At 49.5% G+C, this 17836-nt stretch overlaps 1 protein-coding gene across 2 annotated transcripts in view; it reads left to right on the top strand.

Annotated features, from left to right (window-relative positions):
* The window catches only part of TAC3 (tachykinin precursor 3), a 182823-nt gene extending 166148 nt beyond the window's left edge, over positions 1-16675 (top strand). Inside the window, exons 6-7 of one of the 2 annotated variants that reach the window (XM_085600058.1) lie at positions 9237-9282; positions 16067-16675. In XM_085600058.1, coding sequence (XP_085456184.1) covers positions 9237-9282; positions 16067-16085 — 65 coding nt within the window. In that variant the 3' untranslated portion in view covers positions 16086-16675. Of the gene's footprint in view, positions 1-9233; positions 9283-16066 lie in introns of both variants that reach the window. The other variant, XM_085600057.1, reaches the window with a different exon arrangement.
* Positions 16676-17836: the final 1161 nt, after the last annotated feature.

Below are 17836 nucleotides of genomic sequence, written 5' to 3'. Positions count from 1 at the left end.
CCTCGGCTGGGCCTGGTGCTGAAATCTGACGATCTGGAGGAAGTCTGACCCGTCGCTCGACGGAGGATAAAGGAGCTTTGCGGGCTGGGACCCGGCGGCGTGGAGGACTTTGGACGTGTGCTTTGGCGCTCAGACTTGTGTCGGCGACGCCCCGCACTGTGTGGGCCCCGGCCCCTTGGCCGAAGTACGGCGGACTCACTGTTGGGGTCGGACCATCTGGGCCCTTGTGTGTGACAGAGTGAAACCGGCTGTGGAACTTCTCAGATTGCTGTGTTCCTAGGGGGCCCCGGTGGTGTCGCCGGGCCTGGCCGTTCTGCCCTGCCCCGCCCTGCCGCCATTTTGTCCCCGAGGGATCGATGTTGTTGGCCTTCACCGGAGCCTTTGCTGGCGGATGTATGTGCCCGCCACCGCTGCTGGGCTGACTCTCTGAGGGACGTGCTGATAAGGATCCCCCTACTATAGCTTTCCATTGCTGTCTCGGATGGGCGCCCGCGGCTGGCGGTGCCCGGACTGCACCGCCATCTTGTCGCCTGCGACGCAGCGACTCTGCTTGCAGGGGGATCCCCACGTCGAGCGCTTGCCAGCGGCTGGGCATTCCTGAGGCGGCTGGACCTGTGCCCACTCATCGACTGCAGCGTTTGCGATGACTGGAAGAGGCGGCTCGAGGAAGGGGGACCGCACCCTGCCGGACATGCTTGGCAGGGCCCAGCAACTGCAGGACAGAACACAACCCTCGCCGGGGTCTTCCCGGGCCTCGGCGGATGTGACTGGGGGGAGCCACCGGTCACGAGGTCCTTTATGGAAGAACTGTTTAGCTCCCTCAAAGAGGACTTCCAGACGCTGAAGCGGGAAGTGGCCAGCGAGGTCCGGAAAGTGCGTAGAGAAGTGGAGGGCCTTGGCGAGCGAGTTGAGACGGTGGAGACGGAGTCCCAACGTCGGGACGAGGAGATAGTCCATCTTCAACAGGACGTTCTCCGCCTCCGGGAGCAGTGTGTTGAGCTCCAGGCCCACTCTGAGGACCTTGAGAACAGGTCACGGAGGAACAACATCCGAGTGCGTGGTGTGCCGTCCACGGACGAAGGGACCGACTTGGAGGGCTATCTGCAAGACCTGTTCCGGGAGATCCTGGGGGAAGCTGCAGACTTCCCTATTCGCATTGATAGGGCACACAGGGTTGGCCGGCAGCGCCAGTCATCGGCACCCCCACCGGACATTTTGGCTTTCCTGCCCGACTTCCCGCTGAAGGAACGCATCATGACTGAGGCCCGCAGGAAACAGCCCCTGACTTTCCGGGAGCGGCCTGTAGCGCTTTATCAGGACCTATCCGCCATCACGCTGCAGAAACGCAGGTCCTTCAGGATTGCCACTGACTTTCTGCGCGAACATGAGACGCCGTACTCTTGGGGACATCCCTTCCGCCTGATCTTCCGGTGGAATGGGGTGCTGCATCAGCTACGCTCCTTGCAGGACATTTGTGGGGTCCTGGGGCTTACGGCGGCGGAGGAGGAAGGGGCTACACCGTCGTGGAGGCGCTCAGAGAGACGGAGCCGGCGGAGGTCGACGAGGAGACAATCGGCGGCCAGCGCAGGGCGTCCCGATTCCCCTACTATCAGGGCGGACATGGCCGACGCTTTGAGGGCGGCGGCCAGGGACTCGGCCGGCTCCACCGGCGTGGCCATGACGGCCTAACACTCACTCCGGGAGGAGATGCTCTCAGCTTCTTTAATGCTGGGTATGGGGCGGGGGGGTCGGGAGGGAGCGGATGGAGGTGAGTGGCTGAACGTCCACTTTGCTTTTTTCTACGGACTTGCCCGTTTGGGGCTTGACTGGGACAATGGGGTGTTTAAGTTTGCATTTGGCTAGTTGCCATGGTTGTGTTTTGGGTGGGTGTAGGGGTTGTTCTGGGGTTGGGGAAGTCCCGTCCGATGTCGTCCGTGCCCACGCTTGGTCTGTTTTGGCTTGTCCCGCGCAACTGCCCCGCGCGCCCCACCCGCTGATCCCTTGCCCATTGCACAGCGTTCCTGATCCCCGGGAGGAATGTCGGCCCTAAAGGTAGTGACCCTTAAGGGTCTGAATAACCCTGTGAAGCGCAGAGCGATCTTTGCTGGAGGGGACGCAGGCGGACATTTGCCTCTTGCAGGAGACCCACTTACTGTCCCGGGATTGCCGTAGGCTGCGCTCTGCTAAGTTCCCCACCCAGTTCTTCTCCTCGGCAGCGAACAAGACTGCGGGGGTAGCCATTCTTCTAGCGAGCTCCTTTAGGGGGGAGGTTTTGTATAAGTATGCTGAACAGAAGGGGAGGCTTCTTGCGTATCGCATGCGCTTAGGAGGCATAACGTTCACGGTCGGCTCCGTTTATAGCCCAAATGACCACCAAGAGCGTTTCTTGGACTCCGTGTTGGTGGATGTCACTGCTTCTCCCGACCGCCATGTCATCTTGGGGGGAGATCTTAATATTGTCTTCGATTCTGTGATGGACAGGTCGGCGCAGCGCTCCCCGCAGACGGGGGAACTGTCCCAGGCTGTGAAGGCCCAGATTGCGGAAATGGACTTACACGACCTTTGGCGCTCCATGCACCCCACTGATAGGGACTACTCTTACTTTTCACACGCACACCGAACCTACTCACGGCTGGACTATCTTCTGGTGAGTGGACCGATGCGCGCCGCCGCCACAGCGGCGGACATTGGGGTCCTGACCCTGTCTGACCATGCACCAGTCGCCGGCGTTTTCAAGTGGCCGGCGGCCTCTCCCGCTAGGGGGGTGTGGCGCCTTCGAGATACCCTTTTACACAAAAAGTCTGTAGTGAAACGCATTGGGGAGGTCATACAGGATTACTTAACTCACAATAGCAACACCGACACTTCACAAGCGACACAGTGGGCGGCATTGAAGGCAGTCCTCCGGGGGGAATTTATTTCCATCTCCTCAGCCGAAAATAGGGAGCGGCAACGGAAAAGGGACGAGCTGACCGTTCAGGTCCGGGAGCTTGAGCAGGTCCACAGTCGTACGGGGGCTCCAAGGGTGTGGAGGCAGTTGAAGGCTGCGAGGAAACTCCTGTCGGCACTGGATCTTGATAGGGCGGAGTATGCCGCCTTGCGCTTGAAGCATGCCTTTTACACTGGGAGGGACAAATGTGGTAAGCTCCTGGCGCACCGGCTCCGGGTCACGCGGCAGCGTAGCGTCGTGAAGGAACTGGTGGGTACGGACGGGGTGGTCGTTTCTGGGGACGCAGAGGTAGCGGAATCTTTCCGCAGCTTCTACGAGGCGCTGTGTGCTGAGGAGCCCTCCTCGCCGCGGGACGCCGAAGACTATTTGGAGTCAGTGGCCCTGCCGGTGCTGGATCCTGCTCAGGCGGACCATCTGGAGCGGGATATCCATGTTGAGGAAGTGATTTCCGCTATAGCGCGGCTGAAGCATGGTAAGGCCCCGGGTCCAGACGGGTACACGTCTCTGTTTTATAAGGTTTTTTGCACGGCTGTGGCCCCTGTCCTTGCTCGGCTATTTAATTCCTTCTCCGAACCGGGAGCCATCCCACCGGATTTCCTGAATGCGACGGTCTCCGTAATCCCGAAACCTGGGAAAGACCGGGCCTTCTGCGGTTCGTATCGACCCATTTCGCTTTTAAATGTCGACCTCAAGTTGTATACGGGGATTCTAGCGTCCAGGCTGGGCCCGCACCTCCCCGGACTGGTGGAGGCGGACCAGGCTGCCTTTGTACCCGGCAGACAGACGGTTGACAATACCAAGCAGGTGACGCATGTTCTGGAGAAGGCCTCGCGGATCCCGGGGGAGCGGATGCTGCTGTCCGTTGATGCGGAGAAGGCCTTCGACAGAGTTCATTGGCCATATCTCGAGCTGGTTCTCAGGAAACTGGGAATCGGTGATAAGTTCCGCACCATGGTATTCAACTGTTATAAGCATCCTTCAGCGTCGGTGCGGGTCAATGGGTGTAGCTCCGGTGGATTTGCTATCGAACGCGGCACGAGGCAGGGCTGCCCCCTCTCGCCGCTTCTGTTTGCCCTCTACATGGAGCCGTTTGCTCAGAGGATTCGCAACAACCCGGATGCTATTGGGGTCCAGATGGGCCAGTATGTCCACACGGTTAGCCTCTATGCGGACGATGTCCTGTTGACCTTGGACGACCCTAGGAGGTCGCTGCCTGCTTGCATCCAGGAACTGGACACCTTTGCACGTGTGGCCGGCTTCAAAATGAATATGAGCAAGTCGGTGGCGTTAGATGTGTCCCTGGTTGCGGATACCAGGAGGGACCTTCAGCGGCTCTTCCCCATGCAGTGGTCCTCGTCCACGGTGCCATACCTGGGGATTCTGCTGGCGCCCACATTACCGGAGATGGTTGCGGCCAATTATACCTCCCTCAGCAGGAAGATCAAGGAGGAGCTTGGCCGCTGGAGCAAGGGCCTACTGTCCTGGTTGGGGCGAATCGCGGCGGTTAAGATGACGGTGTTGCCCCAGATACTGTATCTTTTTTGGGCCCTACCTCTCCAGCCCCCGGTGGGCTGGATACGACAAACGCAGGCTGACATCTCCCGCTTTGTCTGGCAGGGCCGAAAGCCGCGGATGAAGAGGGTCCTCTCCACGCTTGCCCCGGAGGCGGGGGTTCTCGGTATCCCGGACCTCCGTAAGTACTTCCAGGCGGCGCAGCTGCGATATCTGGTGGAGTGGAGCAGGTGGGAGTCCGACAAACACTGGCTTTTTCAAGACCAGGCAGTGGCGGGCCGCACCTTACAAGAGGTTCCATTCTTGCGCCGCGCGCATCGCCCCCCTAACCTTTACGCCTCTTTTGTTACGCGGGTCCCCCTGAGGGTGTGGGATGCAGTCTGCGAGGTTCGGGGACTTACCACCTTCCCTTCGCCGTTCACACCCATAGTGGGTAACCCGGACTTCTCCCCAGGGATGGAGCCGGGAGCTTTTTCCCATTGGGTGCACGCGGGCTGCAGGGTGCTCTTCCAGATCTATGGACCGGAGGGCGCAATTCCTTTTCAGCAACTTCGGCGGGAATTCGGCCTGACGGAGCTGGACAGATTGCGCTACATGCAGGTTCGGCATTGGGCCCTCCAGCCCCAGGTGCGTGACACCGCTGCTCGTCAAATTACACCGTATGAGAGGTGGTTGGTTACCCGGACCTCCGATGCTAAGCTAATTACCGATTTGTACAAGTTCCTACAACCCCCGCCGTTTCACTATTATAACCCAGGGAGGGAGCGCTGGCACAGAGAATTGGGTAGGACACTCAGCCACAAGGAATGGGACAAAATTGCGTATCGGGCGCGGCACTCTGCTTATCATACGGGCCTTACGGAGACCTTTACTAAGGTGTCCACTTATTGGTACTACACCCCGGAGAGACTGTATGAAATGCATAGACACACTGACAAGGGGTGCTGGCGGGGCTGCGGGCAGGAGGGTACCCTCTCACACATTCTTTGGGATTGCCCCGTGCTGATCGCTTACTGGAAGGAAGTTTTGGACGAGGTGGATAAGCACTTTGAGATAGAGCTGCCGCGCTTTCCGGCGTATGTCTTGCTGGGCCTCCCCAATGACCTAATGTACCCACTGAAGTCCGGCAGGGGTAGGCAGATCGCGATTGCGCTGGGGTCTGCGGTCCAGAACATCCTTATCCACTGGCGCACCACCACTGTTCCCTCCATTACGGGTTGGTTGCATAGGCTCTGGCATGTGCTGGGAATGGAGAAGTTGTCGCTTACGGTGGCGGGGGAGATAGACCAATTTGAAGAGCTGTGGCAACCCTTCCTAGCGCTGCTGTCCACCGAATTCCGGGAGCTCTCCTGCCCGAGGTATCTTAGGCTTCTTAGGCTGACGCCACCGGTGATCCCGGCGGACTAGACTAAATGTGAGACGGGATCCTCCGGGGGGGGGGGGGTGCGGGCTTTTTGGGGCGGATAAACCTAGTGCAGAGCCATTGGACGGGGGAGTTGGGGTATTGTTTCTTTTCTTTTCCCTTTATTGGGGGGATGGGGGATGGGGGGGTTGGATTGTGCTTTGTTGAGTTGCTACTGGCTTTCATTGCTCAGATTTGGGGTGTTGGATATGCACGCGGGGATTCAATAGATTGTATTTTTTGCCTTCATTTACTGTGCTTTTCCTCTGGACCACCGAACTACCCTTCGCCAACCCTCCTGAGTTGCACCTTTTTCTTTTACTGTATTGTATGTAACCCTAACCTCCTATCCCCCTCCCCCATGTTTTGTTTTGTCTTAATAAAAATGCTTTAAACCTAAAAAGTAAACAGAATACTGAAATACAAGATTTTGCCTGCGCTCTAGAATGCGAAGAAAGAGCTCGGCTCTGGGCACAGTCCACAGATATCATGTTAGTGGAGACACTAACCTTCCAACCTTTGCACCCGACCCTTGAAGAGCCTCTGAGGAGAAGGAGCCCTGGGAGGGCTACACTGGCCTGTTATTGGTATTTGTCACTCAAACATTCCTGCTCGGAGCAGCAGTACACATTCATACCATGCCAAGAATATTTGCTAAAACATTTTTTTAAAGAAAAAGACCCCAAGAATGTTTTCCCCTCAAAATATGTCCAACAGCTAAATCCTTTTTTTGTTTTAATTAGATAAGATTAGTCAATTGCAAACGTTTAATGAAATTAGACCTTACTCCCTTTAAATCCCTCTGATGTAGACTCTGGGAATGAAGACGAGTGCACTGATGTGGATAATTAATTTAAGAAAATAATAGGCAAGTGTTGAGGACCAATTCAGGAAATTTTATTTTACAATGCATGAGAAATGGCTAGCAATGATGCATAGAGATGTCCCTTGACCAACCATGGCATTTGAAGTCAATGAAGCCTCACTGTGGTACTTTGCACAAGTGTTAGATCCCTTCCGTAAAGGGGAATTTTCTCCAGACTTTGCAAAGTACAGCTTCATTTTTGACCGCTTTAATACCTCTGGGGGCATATGCACCCACTTCAACGCATATGTTGCAGAACCTGTCCCAGAGAATGTCAACCTTCAGGTGCACCAGTATTGGCATGGAAAGCTACATCAGTGGCCAGAGTTGGCAAATTGTGTACGGGCTGTTTTGGTGTTGCCAGTCTCAAGCGCAAATTTTGAGAGGACGAATGACCAAAGACTCACTGAAGAACTATTGTATGGTGTACTACAATAAGTTCCACTTGTAAAAATGTATTTGGATCTCATATACACTGTACGTACACTGTCTATATACCATGCATCAATGAAGAAAGCAAGCAATAATAAAAGCACAGCGTTCCATAAACACCGATAAAACACCGTTTCAGTTGTTTTTTATGGCGCGAAAATGAGTAACCACTGAAAAGCACTGTTTTTTTGAGGTTTTGAAATCACTGGAAAACACTGAAAAAACACCACCATAATTCACCAAAAATAGAAACTGAAAACAGGAAAGCCTAGCAATACTATAAAGATAAATGGATGGTATAATTCTATCATCTTACAATAATCATGAATACATTTGAGTATATAAAACACATGATAAAAGATGCGTACTCCTACGATGTCGCCCTTACTTGATGTACCTAAATGTACCTAGCCTGTTTGTAGGTGTTAAACCAAGAATCCCTCTAGGATTTAGTCAACCCCATTACCTGAAGTGAGAGACTGTCGGACCCCGTCCTGGTTTCGAGTTGGACACCCCGCAAGGGATGTTTTAGACCACTGGGAGCTGAAGTTTCGGCATGCAGGAACCTCAGCGTCTCTGGTCAGTGTGTCTGCCGGGAAGTCTCGGTCTCCATAGGTCTCCCCAGGGGTCCTACCTTGCTGTGTTACTGTGTCAGCCTAAGGATGACGTTGCGCATGAACTTTTGTACATAGATTTTATACAGGAGATGGTAGTCCTGCTGTGCTTCCAAGAATCCTCATGCCTAATGTATGAGATTTTGAACTAGGGAAAACCACGTTCTGAATGCAGTGTCGTATCTAGGTAAAAGGTCAGACCCTGTAAAATGTGACCAGTGTAATGTAGGGAAGAATATAGGTGAAAGGTAATGAAATTACCGGGGCCTATATGATGGTACCTATATGGAATATAACAGCGGGCTAAGATCTCCTCTCTTCAAGGAAAGCGCCCTTCCTTACTAACCAAAGGCAGCCTCTGCTAGAGGTGGGCAGACCAGCAAACCTTCAGGGAGAGCTGAGCCAGGGGCAAAACACAGGCCCCGTAGCCCCCGTAGCCCCCGAGCTGCAGGGGGCCCCTGCAGCACAGTACTCAGGCCTGAGAGCCAGCCATGGCCGCTGCAGGTAAAAGCGGCGGGGTCAGGTGAGGGGGGATTTTGAGAGACGACCATGAGGGAAAACTAAATAAAGCTCCGGCTGGGGGCCCTCCATGTACCTTGCAGGGGGGCCCGCTTAACTTTCGTTACACCACTGAGCCGAGCCAGAGCCTAGGCAATGGTCGAGCTTGGCAGTAAGAGCCAAAGGTATGAGCAGAACCCTGAAAATATTTGACATGTAAATGATACAGCAAATGTCACGTAAAAATATGATACTCTTTCAAACTAGAAATATGTTCTTCCTAAATGCTTGAGTTTTCTTTGAGACATTTGATTATATCACTGTGCTGACAATAGTTTGTAAAACGTGGCCTCCCTCTTTCCCTCCGTGCCCTACTGTCACTACCACGAGTGACCCAAGAGAAGCCAGTTTTTCCTGTGTACATTATGTATGCCCAATATTATCCTTAAATATGCATTGTCTAGTGAGGCATACACAAGTGAAGGTTTTTGTAATTTTTGTATAAATTCATGAATTCTGTTTTATTCATGTTTTAAAACAGATTCTTTTTAAAGGTGTTGTTTAACCTCTTCTGTGCCCATGACGAGAAAGTCTCGTCATGGAGCACGGTCGCGCTGTGCCCATGACGAGACTATCTCGTCATGAAACCCACCCACGTGGGAAACGCCCGGCACAGGAGGGGGAAAAGGCGTGGCACCGAAGGGGTTAAGGCTTGTATAAAAAGTGATGTGTTTTATTTAAATTGTTGATCTCGTACAAGGTTTTTGTAAGGCACACATCCCAAACTGAATTACTTCAAGGAGCTCTCAGATTTTACAGTCTATTTGAGGGACAGTGAAGTAAAGTGATTTGCATAGGATCACCTGGGTTGCTCAAGTGGTGAAATTCAAATATAAATGCAGGGGTGAGGGGACCATAGGTCTATCTCTCTGGAAAACACAACTATTTTTGTCATTTCAGCAGAGGATCTTTCAAATGGGAACAAGGATGTGGTTCCTGGCAAAATGAGGTAAGAATCAGAGCTTTGTATGCAGAAGTAGTGGTGTAAGATCACTGTATTTAATCTCCTGATTTCCACTACACTAATGCTTTGTAATTAGTAATTCCACATAATGGATTACAGTTTTCTCCACATGTGCCTGGTTATTCTCTGTACAGAATGTGTTTTTAATCCCTCAGTGAATGCTTTCTGACTTCCCATATTGGATGGCCAATTTGCCGTATCCTGTACATGGTTATCCTGCATAGGGGACATCTAGTTATTCCCATAGTAGTTGCTTGGTGACCCCTATAGTGGATGCCTTGATAGCGTCCTTCTAAGAAACCTTGTTATATCCCATAGAGTAGGCCTGTTTATTATTTCTCATAGAGGATGCCTGGTTATTATTTCTCATAGAGGGCGGTTGTTGTTCCCCATAAAGGGTGGCTTGTTAATCCTCATATCTTGTTTATTCCATTTGGTCAACATGTGTTACTCTCATGGTAAATGCCTTGTTATTTCCCGCAGTGGATTCATTGTCAATTTCACAATAGATATACAGGGATTTCCGTCTACTGATAAATACTATGGGGCAGATTTACAAGCCCCTTGCGACACTTTTGCGCCAACGTTGTGTCACATTTGTGATGCAGCGGCAGCCTAAACAATGCGGCCAGTTTACAACGCGACTCATCTAGGGAGATGCGTCACGTTGTAAATCCATGCGTCACATTATACCTGCGTCAGGTATAATGTATGCAGGGTGAGGCATTCCCACGCAGGAAAGCCTCATAAAAGTGACGCAGTGAAATCTACAAGATTTCACTATGCCAATTCTAGGACGCCAATGCGACAATAAGTAGTGATGCAGTACAATAAGTATAGGCATCGACATGCATTGCTGGAATTGGGTCATGCTTGCGACACAACTCCAGCAATGCGTGACTTTTTGGGCCAACAGATGCATCAGAACATCTGACGGATCTCTCAATCCATGCGCCATAGTGCACGGTATTGTAAATACGGCACATCCATGGTGGTGCAAGGGTATCGCAGGCTGGCGCAGGGAAACTGACGCATCCCTACAGATGCATCAGTTTCTTGTTGCCCTTACGTCCTTCTAGTAGCTACTACAACAGCTCGTGCCTAGATATACCTCGCAACTAGCAATAAGCAATCACTGGAAAAATATTAATCTAGAAATTTCTCAGAGCACGTATCCAGTCCCAGCAAATATCAACAGTTATTCATAGCAGACACCAACACTTCCTCACAGTAGACACCCAACACTTCCTCTCAGCAGATATCCAGCACTTCCTCACAGTAGATAACCCACAGTTCCCTCTGGTAGCTACCCAGCAACTCCTCACACCAGATACACAGCAGTTGCTCACAGAAGATACCTAGTGATTGCTCACAACCAACACCCACTAGTTTCTCACACCAGTCAAACAGCAATTCCTACCAAGCAGTATGCATTGTATTGTAACGTCTCACAGTAGACACTCGGAAATGTATCGCAGCAAAAACCAACCAACTCCTCACAGCACACACTGGGAAATTTCACACAGCACATTCACAGCAATTCCTCACAGCAAATGCCATCCAAGTGCTACCAAAGAGATCCTCACAGCATACACCAAGCAGTTCCTCATAGCAGATACCTACCAATTACTACCAAGCGATTCCTCATAGCCCATACTATGCAAATTCCCACTGATTCCTCATTACTCAGCAATTCCTACTCAGCAGTCTCTCGCAGTTGATAGCCAGAATTCCTTATACCAGCACCCTGCATTAACTTATAGCAGACACTCAGCAATTCTTCACAGCAGAAACCAGGCAATTGCAACCAAGAAATGCCTGACACCAGGCACCGGTAAATCCCTCACAGTAAACTCTATAGATGGAAGGGTCATTGAAGAGAGATTTTGCAGCATCGAAGTTTGCTCCCCATTCTGCAGCCTATGCAGCGTATACCACTCAAACGCTGCTTAGAGACTTTAAGGCATTGTTTGCTTGCAAACTGGGAGGAAAGGATCCCACAGAGGTCCTGGCGAACATGGAGCTGTTATAATAGTAATAAGCTGTGTAAATGGATACCACTAGATTATTGCCTATTACACATGAATACACAGACCAGAACTTAGCTTCCTATCTATAAGAAGTCATCCTTAATGGAAGAGGAAACCTCACACACTAATAGTGTCATGTTTCATCATAGGAATACTCTCCCCACCCTGGTAGGACAGTGTCACCAGGGCGTACTCAACCTCCTCGAAGACTGACTAAATAGGAGAAAGTTCTTGCATAAATCTTACTGGACAACACCAAAGGGATGGGGATCCAGATATATACTTTAAAATACCTTAGTGTACCTGGGGGAATAACTGTATTCAATGGGACACTAGGTATGGTTAAAAATCTAAATTAGCTGGGTATCTGGAGTGTAATGACTCACACCCAACCACTACCTGACAACATGTTTCTGCCCGTTGGTAACTAGCCTAAAACGTCTGGGGCATTCATCAGGGCGTTAGGATCCATAAAGGTGGTATGTACATAAACAATCTCTATTTTAGACTGGTTAGATATGTTAGGGAAATGGCTTTAGTTAAGCCCTACCCATATATCCTACCTATTTGTTCAGCACGGAGAAGGGGAATGGAATAGGTAATTCAGACGGGTGATCCTTTTGATGAATGTGTGACTACAAAGGACCCCGCCCCCTCTGTGACCATGTTGCTGGTATTCCCTAAAATCTAGGGTCTCAGACATCCACTGAACAAACAGTAAGGATATATGGGTAGGGCTTAACTAAACCAGATACCCACCCAGATGCCAGCCAGTGGTGTGAGGTGTGGCATGTGGCGATCAAGAAGTTCAAGTAAGCTGGTCCCATCAAAATGACCCCAGTCTTCCATTTGGTAAGCGATAGCAGCCATGTGGAATTGCTTCAGAGTTTTTCAAATGTTGTGACCAACCAGGCAGTGCTAATAAGATCGGACAACCAAGTAGCAAATTCAGACATAAACTGGCAGGGGGATACAAGGTGTCAATCCCTAAGCAGGTCAGCAAGGAAAATTTTGGTTTGGTCAGAGAAAAAAGTCTGCTATCCTGAAAAGCGATGTTTATTTCATGCAGTGGCAATTATCAAGCAGGCTGTCTCAGCCAGAATATTCCATCATCAGTCAACAAATGTTCCAGTTGATAGTGGAACGTTTTGGTCAACTGAGCTTGGATCTCTTTGTGTATCCCTCCAACTCCATCCTGCCCCTCAGTTCTGCACCAAGATATAGTGCAAAGAAGCATGGTAGTGGTTTAATTAGTAGAACTATGGCCTCCAGGCACTTTCTATACATTTCTGCCAACTACCCTCCCCCCAAGGGTGCTTCAGAGGATTCGGAAGGAGGGAATGGTTGTGATTCCGATAGCTTCCTTTCGGCCCAGGAGACCATGGTTTCTGCTGCTATCTCTGTTAGTGATAAACCATCATTTTACCATGCCTCTCCATCGACCTCCTCTACGGTATCCTGTCCTGTCATATCAGCAATTCCATCACTTTATTCTGATGGCTTGGAATTTGAGAGACTTGAGCTGCAAAACGTTAGTTTGTTCTTAGAATGTAGCTGTTAATATCTAAGGGTCTAAAACAAAGTGAACATTTCAAGATATTCTAAGCATTGGAAGCATTTCCAGTTGTGTGCAAAAAATGAATCCAATTGCAGGTGAGCCTTTTAAGATCTTAGGATTCCTGATGGAAGGTTTTACAAAGAGTTTATCCCCTTCTACTGTGACATCACTACAGGCAGCTATTAAATTGGTCAGAGAGACAAGGGGAAATTTGTCAAAGATACCTCCATTAACAGTCGACTTTTGAAAAATTTCAGACTGAGAAGGCTGGTGGTTATTGATCTTACTCCTTCGTGGAACCTTGCAAAAGTCTTAGAAAGTTTCCAGAATGAACCCTTTGAGCCTCTGAAACTATCTCAAATCTCTTGACTGATGGCAGCTTTTTTAGCAGTGGTATCCTTTGTAAGAAGGTTAGGTGAGATAAGCTATTTTTACTTTCAAATCCCTATATTAATTTTTTCCCAGACAATGTAGTCCTTATGCCGGATCCAAAATCAAGGGCAAAGATTTATTCACGCTTTCAGTATTTACAGGAATAAATTCTTCCAGTTCCATCTTCTCTAGATGTGAATGGAGCATTGTTGAATTATGTGGAAAGAATAAAGGTTTTCAGGTGATCTCAGAATTTGTTTCCCATGGGGCAGCGAATAAAGTGAATAAGGCTTCTTCTGCTATGATTGATTAGTTGGTGGGTTAGACAAGCAATTTCTCAGGACTACTTATCATCAGGAAAAGAGCTACTGGGGAAGATTCTGGGCTGATCAACAAGGGCTCTGGCAGCATCGTGGTCAGAAGCAAGAGGTCATTACAGGAAATCTGTAGAGCTGCTACATGGGCGACACAGTGTATATTTTTGTCCTATTAGAAAGTGGATTTGCTTTGATGTAATTCTGCGAATTTTGGAGCTTGAGGGCCACATGTATCATGCGTTTTACCGGTTGTGAATCGGGCCATTTGGTAGGTATGAATTCCAATTTGCGATTCAGTAACATGTTACCGAATCGCAATTTGGAATTGCGAATGCATACCGATTCGGTATTAGGAAGGGGCATGTTTAGGGCGTCCCTTCCTAATACCGAATCGCAGCGGTATGTAGGAATGTTTTGCAGCTGAAATGCGGTTGCAAAAATTTGCATTTTACCACCTACTTCATGGAGGTGGTAACCCATTCGCAAATGGGAAGGAGTCCCCAAGTAACCCTTTCCCCTTTGTGAATGTTTGTAAAAATCTTTTTTAATAGCAGAAACGCAACCTGTTTTCCTTTAAGGAATACGGGCTGCATTAAAAAAATATATTATTGCTTTATTTAAAAGCAGTTACAGACATAGTGGCCTGCTGACCCCAACAGGCCACCATCCCTGTGATTTTAGCAATTCCGAATAGGTCGCAAATTGCATACTGCCTCATTAATATTAATGAAGTAGTTTGATTTGCGACCCATTAAAAATGCTAAATGAAACTCATGGAGTTTCATACATTCAAATAGCAAATAGCAATTACCTAATTGTGATCCGCAGAGAATCGAAATTAGGTAATCACTATTTGAAATAATGATACATGTGGCCCTAAATCCAGCGCCAGGAAGCTTCGGCGTTAGTGCGCTTTATAAATGGCACCTAACATAACATAAGTCTTGAAAACTGCAATAAAGTAGTTATTGAATATAACTATCTCAATTTATAGCAGTATATACTTGTGACCTGGTGCTGATGAGCTTTGGTAAACCTTCATGTGTAATTACTGTGATCTGTAGGACAAGTGCGGGGGTAATGAAGTCAAACCGATAAGTAATAGGTTAGTTTCCTCATAGCAGACAACAATCATATTTCTCATAACATATACCCATCAATTACTTACAGTAGACAAACAACAGTTCCCCTCAGCAAACCCCAACAGTTCCTCACAGCGAATACATAGCAGTTCCTACCAACAAATCACCACAGCACATACCAAGCAACCCATGACAGCAAATATCCAGGAATTTGTTACCAAGCATATCCAGACAACAAACGCCCACAGTTCTTCCCAGAAGGTACCCAGCAATTCAATGTAGCAGATCATTGACCGTGTATTTAAAAGAGACACATAGTAATTCCTCTGAGCAAATATGCAAAAGTTCATCAAAAGATATACCCATCAGCCCCACATAGCACATACTTAGTGATTTCTTACTGCAAGCAGTTCCCCGCTGCTGATAAATCAGCAAAGAAATTATCATAGACCAAGCACACCCCTTCAGCAGATACAAGCAGTTTTCCAAAGTAGATACCCTGCAATCGCATAAGCAGGCCTGCATTTATTTAAGGAAAATACCACGTAATCCTTCATAGCAGGCACACAGCAGTTCCTCTTAGCAGATGCCTAGGGATTAAGTGCAGCAGATGCGTCATAAGTGCTCACAGCAGATACTATGGCCCTGATTGCGTCCACTTGAAACGGTAGCGGTCTGCAAACCGCCCAACCTTCAGTCGGCGGTTCCGACATGGGTATTACGATGCGACCACTCATAGGGCGGTCGCAAACATGCATTTTACAATGGAAGCTTATGCGGTCAGCATAAACATCTTGCAGCACAAGCTTCCATTGTAAAATGCATGTTTGGAAACATTCCAGCACCTCACGGTGCCTGCCACATGGTGCAGGAATGTTTAGGGGGCCACCATACGTGAACCCCAGCCCCCATTGCGGAGGGCCAGGGGCCCTGCTAGAGGACCCCAAAAACACTTGCTGACAGTATTTCCATGTTGGAAAGGCCGACATGAAAGGGCTGTCGGAAACTGTCATCATAATCCCGACAGCGGAGCTGAGCCTGGGTTGGCCATCATTAGGGGATTATGGTGTGTTCTCAACACACCAATGGGTTCCTTGAGCCCGTTGGAAGCGCGGTGGACAGTCCCTCTGCCTGATGCCTCCTTCCGCCGTATCATAATGTGGTGGGTAGACCGCAATGCCAGATGTCGGGTGGACCACAACCGACGGTCCGCCCGACATCGTAATCGGGCCCTTAGTGATTACACACAGCAGACTGCCAGTGATTCTCACCAGCCATTGCCACTGGAGTTGGCAATCGGCTATGCATAATACATATTTGGTAATGAAAATTAAAGTGAAAAATTTCCACTCCATCAACATTTACCATGCTTCCTTATACTCTCTGATGCCCTAATGTTCTCTTTTTCAGGTTTCAGCGTTCGGTCTAGGACCAGAGGCCAACCGGACCCTTGGCGACTAAGGCAAAGTTTAACCTCCCCCACCAAAGTGCGAAACATCCTCCAGCACACTTGAACATTTATTTTGTGTGTGTTTTGTATACTGGAGAAGTCTCTTTCACCACCACAACAATGGCAAAAAGCATCACCTTTACTCTACGTTCCGTTTTCTTTCGTTGAGCTGCCACCTTCCGCGTCAGTCAGGCACCGCCGGACGGAAGACCAGTCTTGAGGAGATCCTTGCTGGTGAGCGCACCCAAGTAGAGTAAAATTTGCGACAGGACCAAGCTAGCGTACTCCATCACCAAAATGGAGGACGCAAGAAGAAAAGGCTCATGCGTCACACACCAAACCCTTGCTTTCCTTCAAGCAGAAGGCCTCCTCGCTCACGCCAGCAACAGTGCCTCGCTCCTTTGCGCTCTCTAGCTCCTAAACAGAGACTCTACCGCCAAGGTAATAGGAGTACTCCTACATCGGAGTTTTCCTTTACAATATTCCTTTTGTCCTCGCCACCTCATGCTCCTTCCTTCTGGTTTCTGTGAACTATGTTGTGTGTGATATTTAATAAAGTAATTAAGTCACTGGTTTGTATGTCTGCTTCTTGTCGCGAAGATATCTATCTTTTGGCGAAGAGCTGATGTGTATTCCAGAAGGAATATCTGGACTGGTGACGTGTCAATGTTTTTCTGCGCACACTAGCAGCCAAGTGGCTTTGGTAAGAATGATTAAAAATATATATATATATATATTTAGTTCAAAAGAATCTCTGCACAGCTGGTGCGAGCCACAGCTAAGGCACAAATGTGTCAGACAACCTATTATATTATTATTAGTATTTTGTTGAATCCATTAACGTTAAAATACCTCAGCCTAAGTGCGGGTCAGAACACATTTCAAGATAGAAAACTTTCCTTTTTGAAAATAATTTTACTGTGAAAATTGCCTATCAAAAGCAACACACTGCCCTTTTGTAAAGCCAATTGTAATAAGAAATGAACATTGGAGAAAAAAAACCTCTGGAGGCTGACACACACTGTTAAACTGTGTCAAAAAAGAAAACTTAAAGCATGTAATGGGGCCCATAGGCATCACACAACGAATTTGCATATTGTCACTTTAAGGATTCCTGACGTTCCAGTGCGTAGTAGGAACAGGGCCCGGCTTTAGGGCAGTGCGACAGGTGCGGCCGCACTGGGCGCTGACCTGTGGAGGGGGAGCTGACCTCAGGGGGGTGGGGGGAGCGCTGTGTTTAGCAATAATTTTAATTGGAGAGATGACGGGCACTTTTGTCAGGCTGCCCGGGGTCCACGCAAGGGACCCTCCTAACAGGGCGGCCACCTTAGTGCCACAGGAAGGCACACAAGTCAGCGTATTAGGGTCCCCGGGCTAGGGACCAGAGGGTCAGTCGGCCGCGTCACTTCCGGCCGTGGTGGGGGAGGACAGGGGTACAAATACCTCCCCTCCCACAGTGCAGCCTCTTACCTGCTGCCCGTCTCACTGTTTCGGTCATGCTGGGGACTGCTGCGGACCACGATGTTAGTCGGCTTCCCCCTCCCTCCTATTGGGGTCCCACCACGCGGGTTATGCCCGGGAGGGACCCCGTCCCACCCTGGGGTTAGCTCGGCCCCCGCGAGGTCCGCAGTGCGTGTGTGTCCCGAGGCAGCAGATGCGCGGCCCGGCGGTAGCCGAGGTCGCGGCCTCCAATGCGGGGGTAATTTACTCCCTTAACACAGCCACCTGAG

Source organism: Triturus cristatus, chromosome 4_2 (assembly GCF_964204655.1).
Source record: "Triturus cristatus chromosome 4_2, aTriCri1.1, whole genome shotgun sequence".
Classification (NCBI taxonomy): domain Eukaryota; kingdom Metazoa; phylum Chordata; class Amphibia; order Caudata; family Salamandridae; genus Triturus; species Triturus cristatus.
Note: the sequence above shows the minus strand (reverse complement) of the source record. Positions and strands in the feature narration are given on the sequence as shown.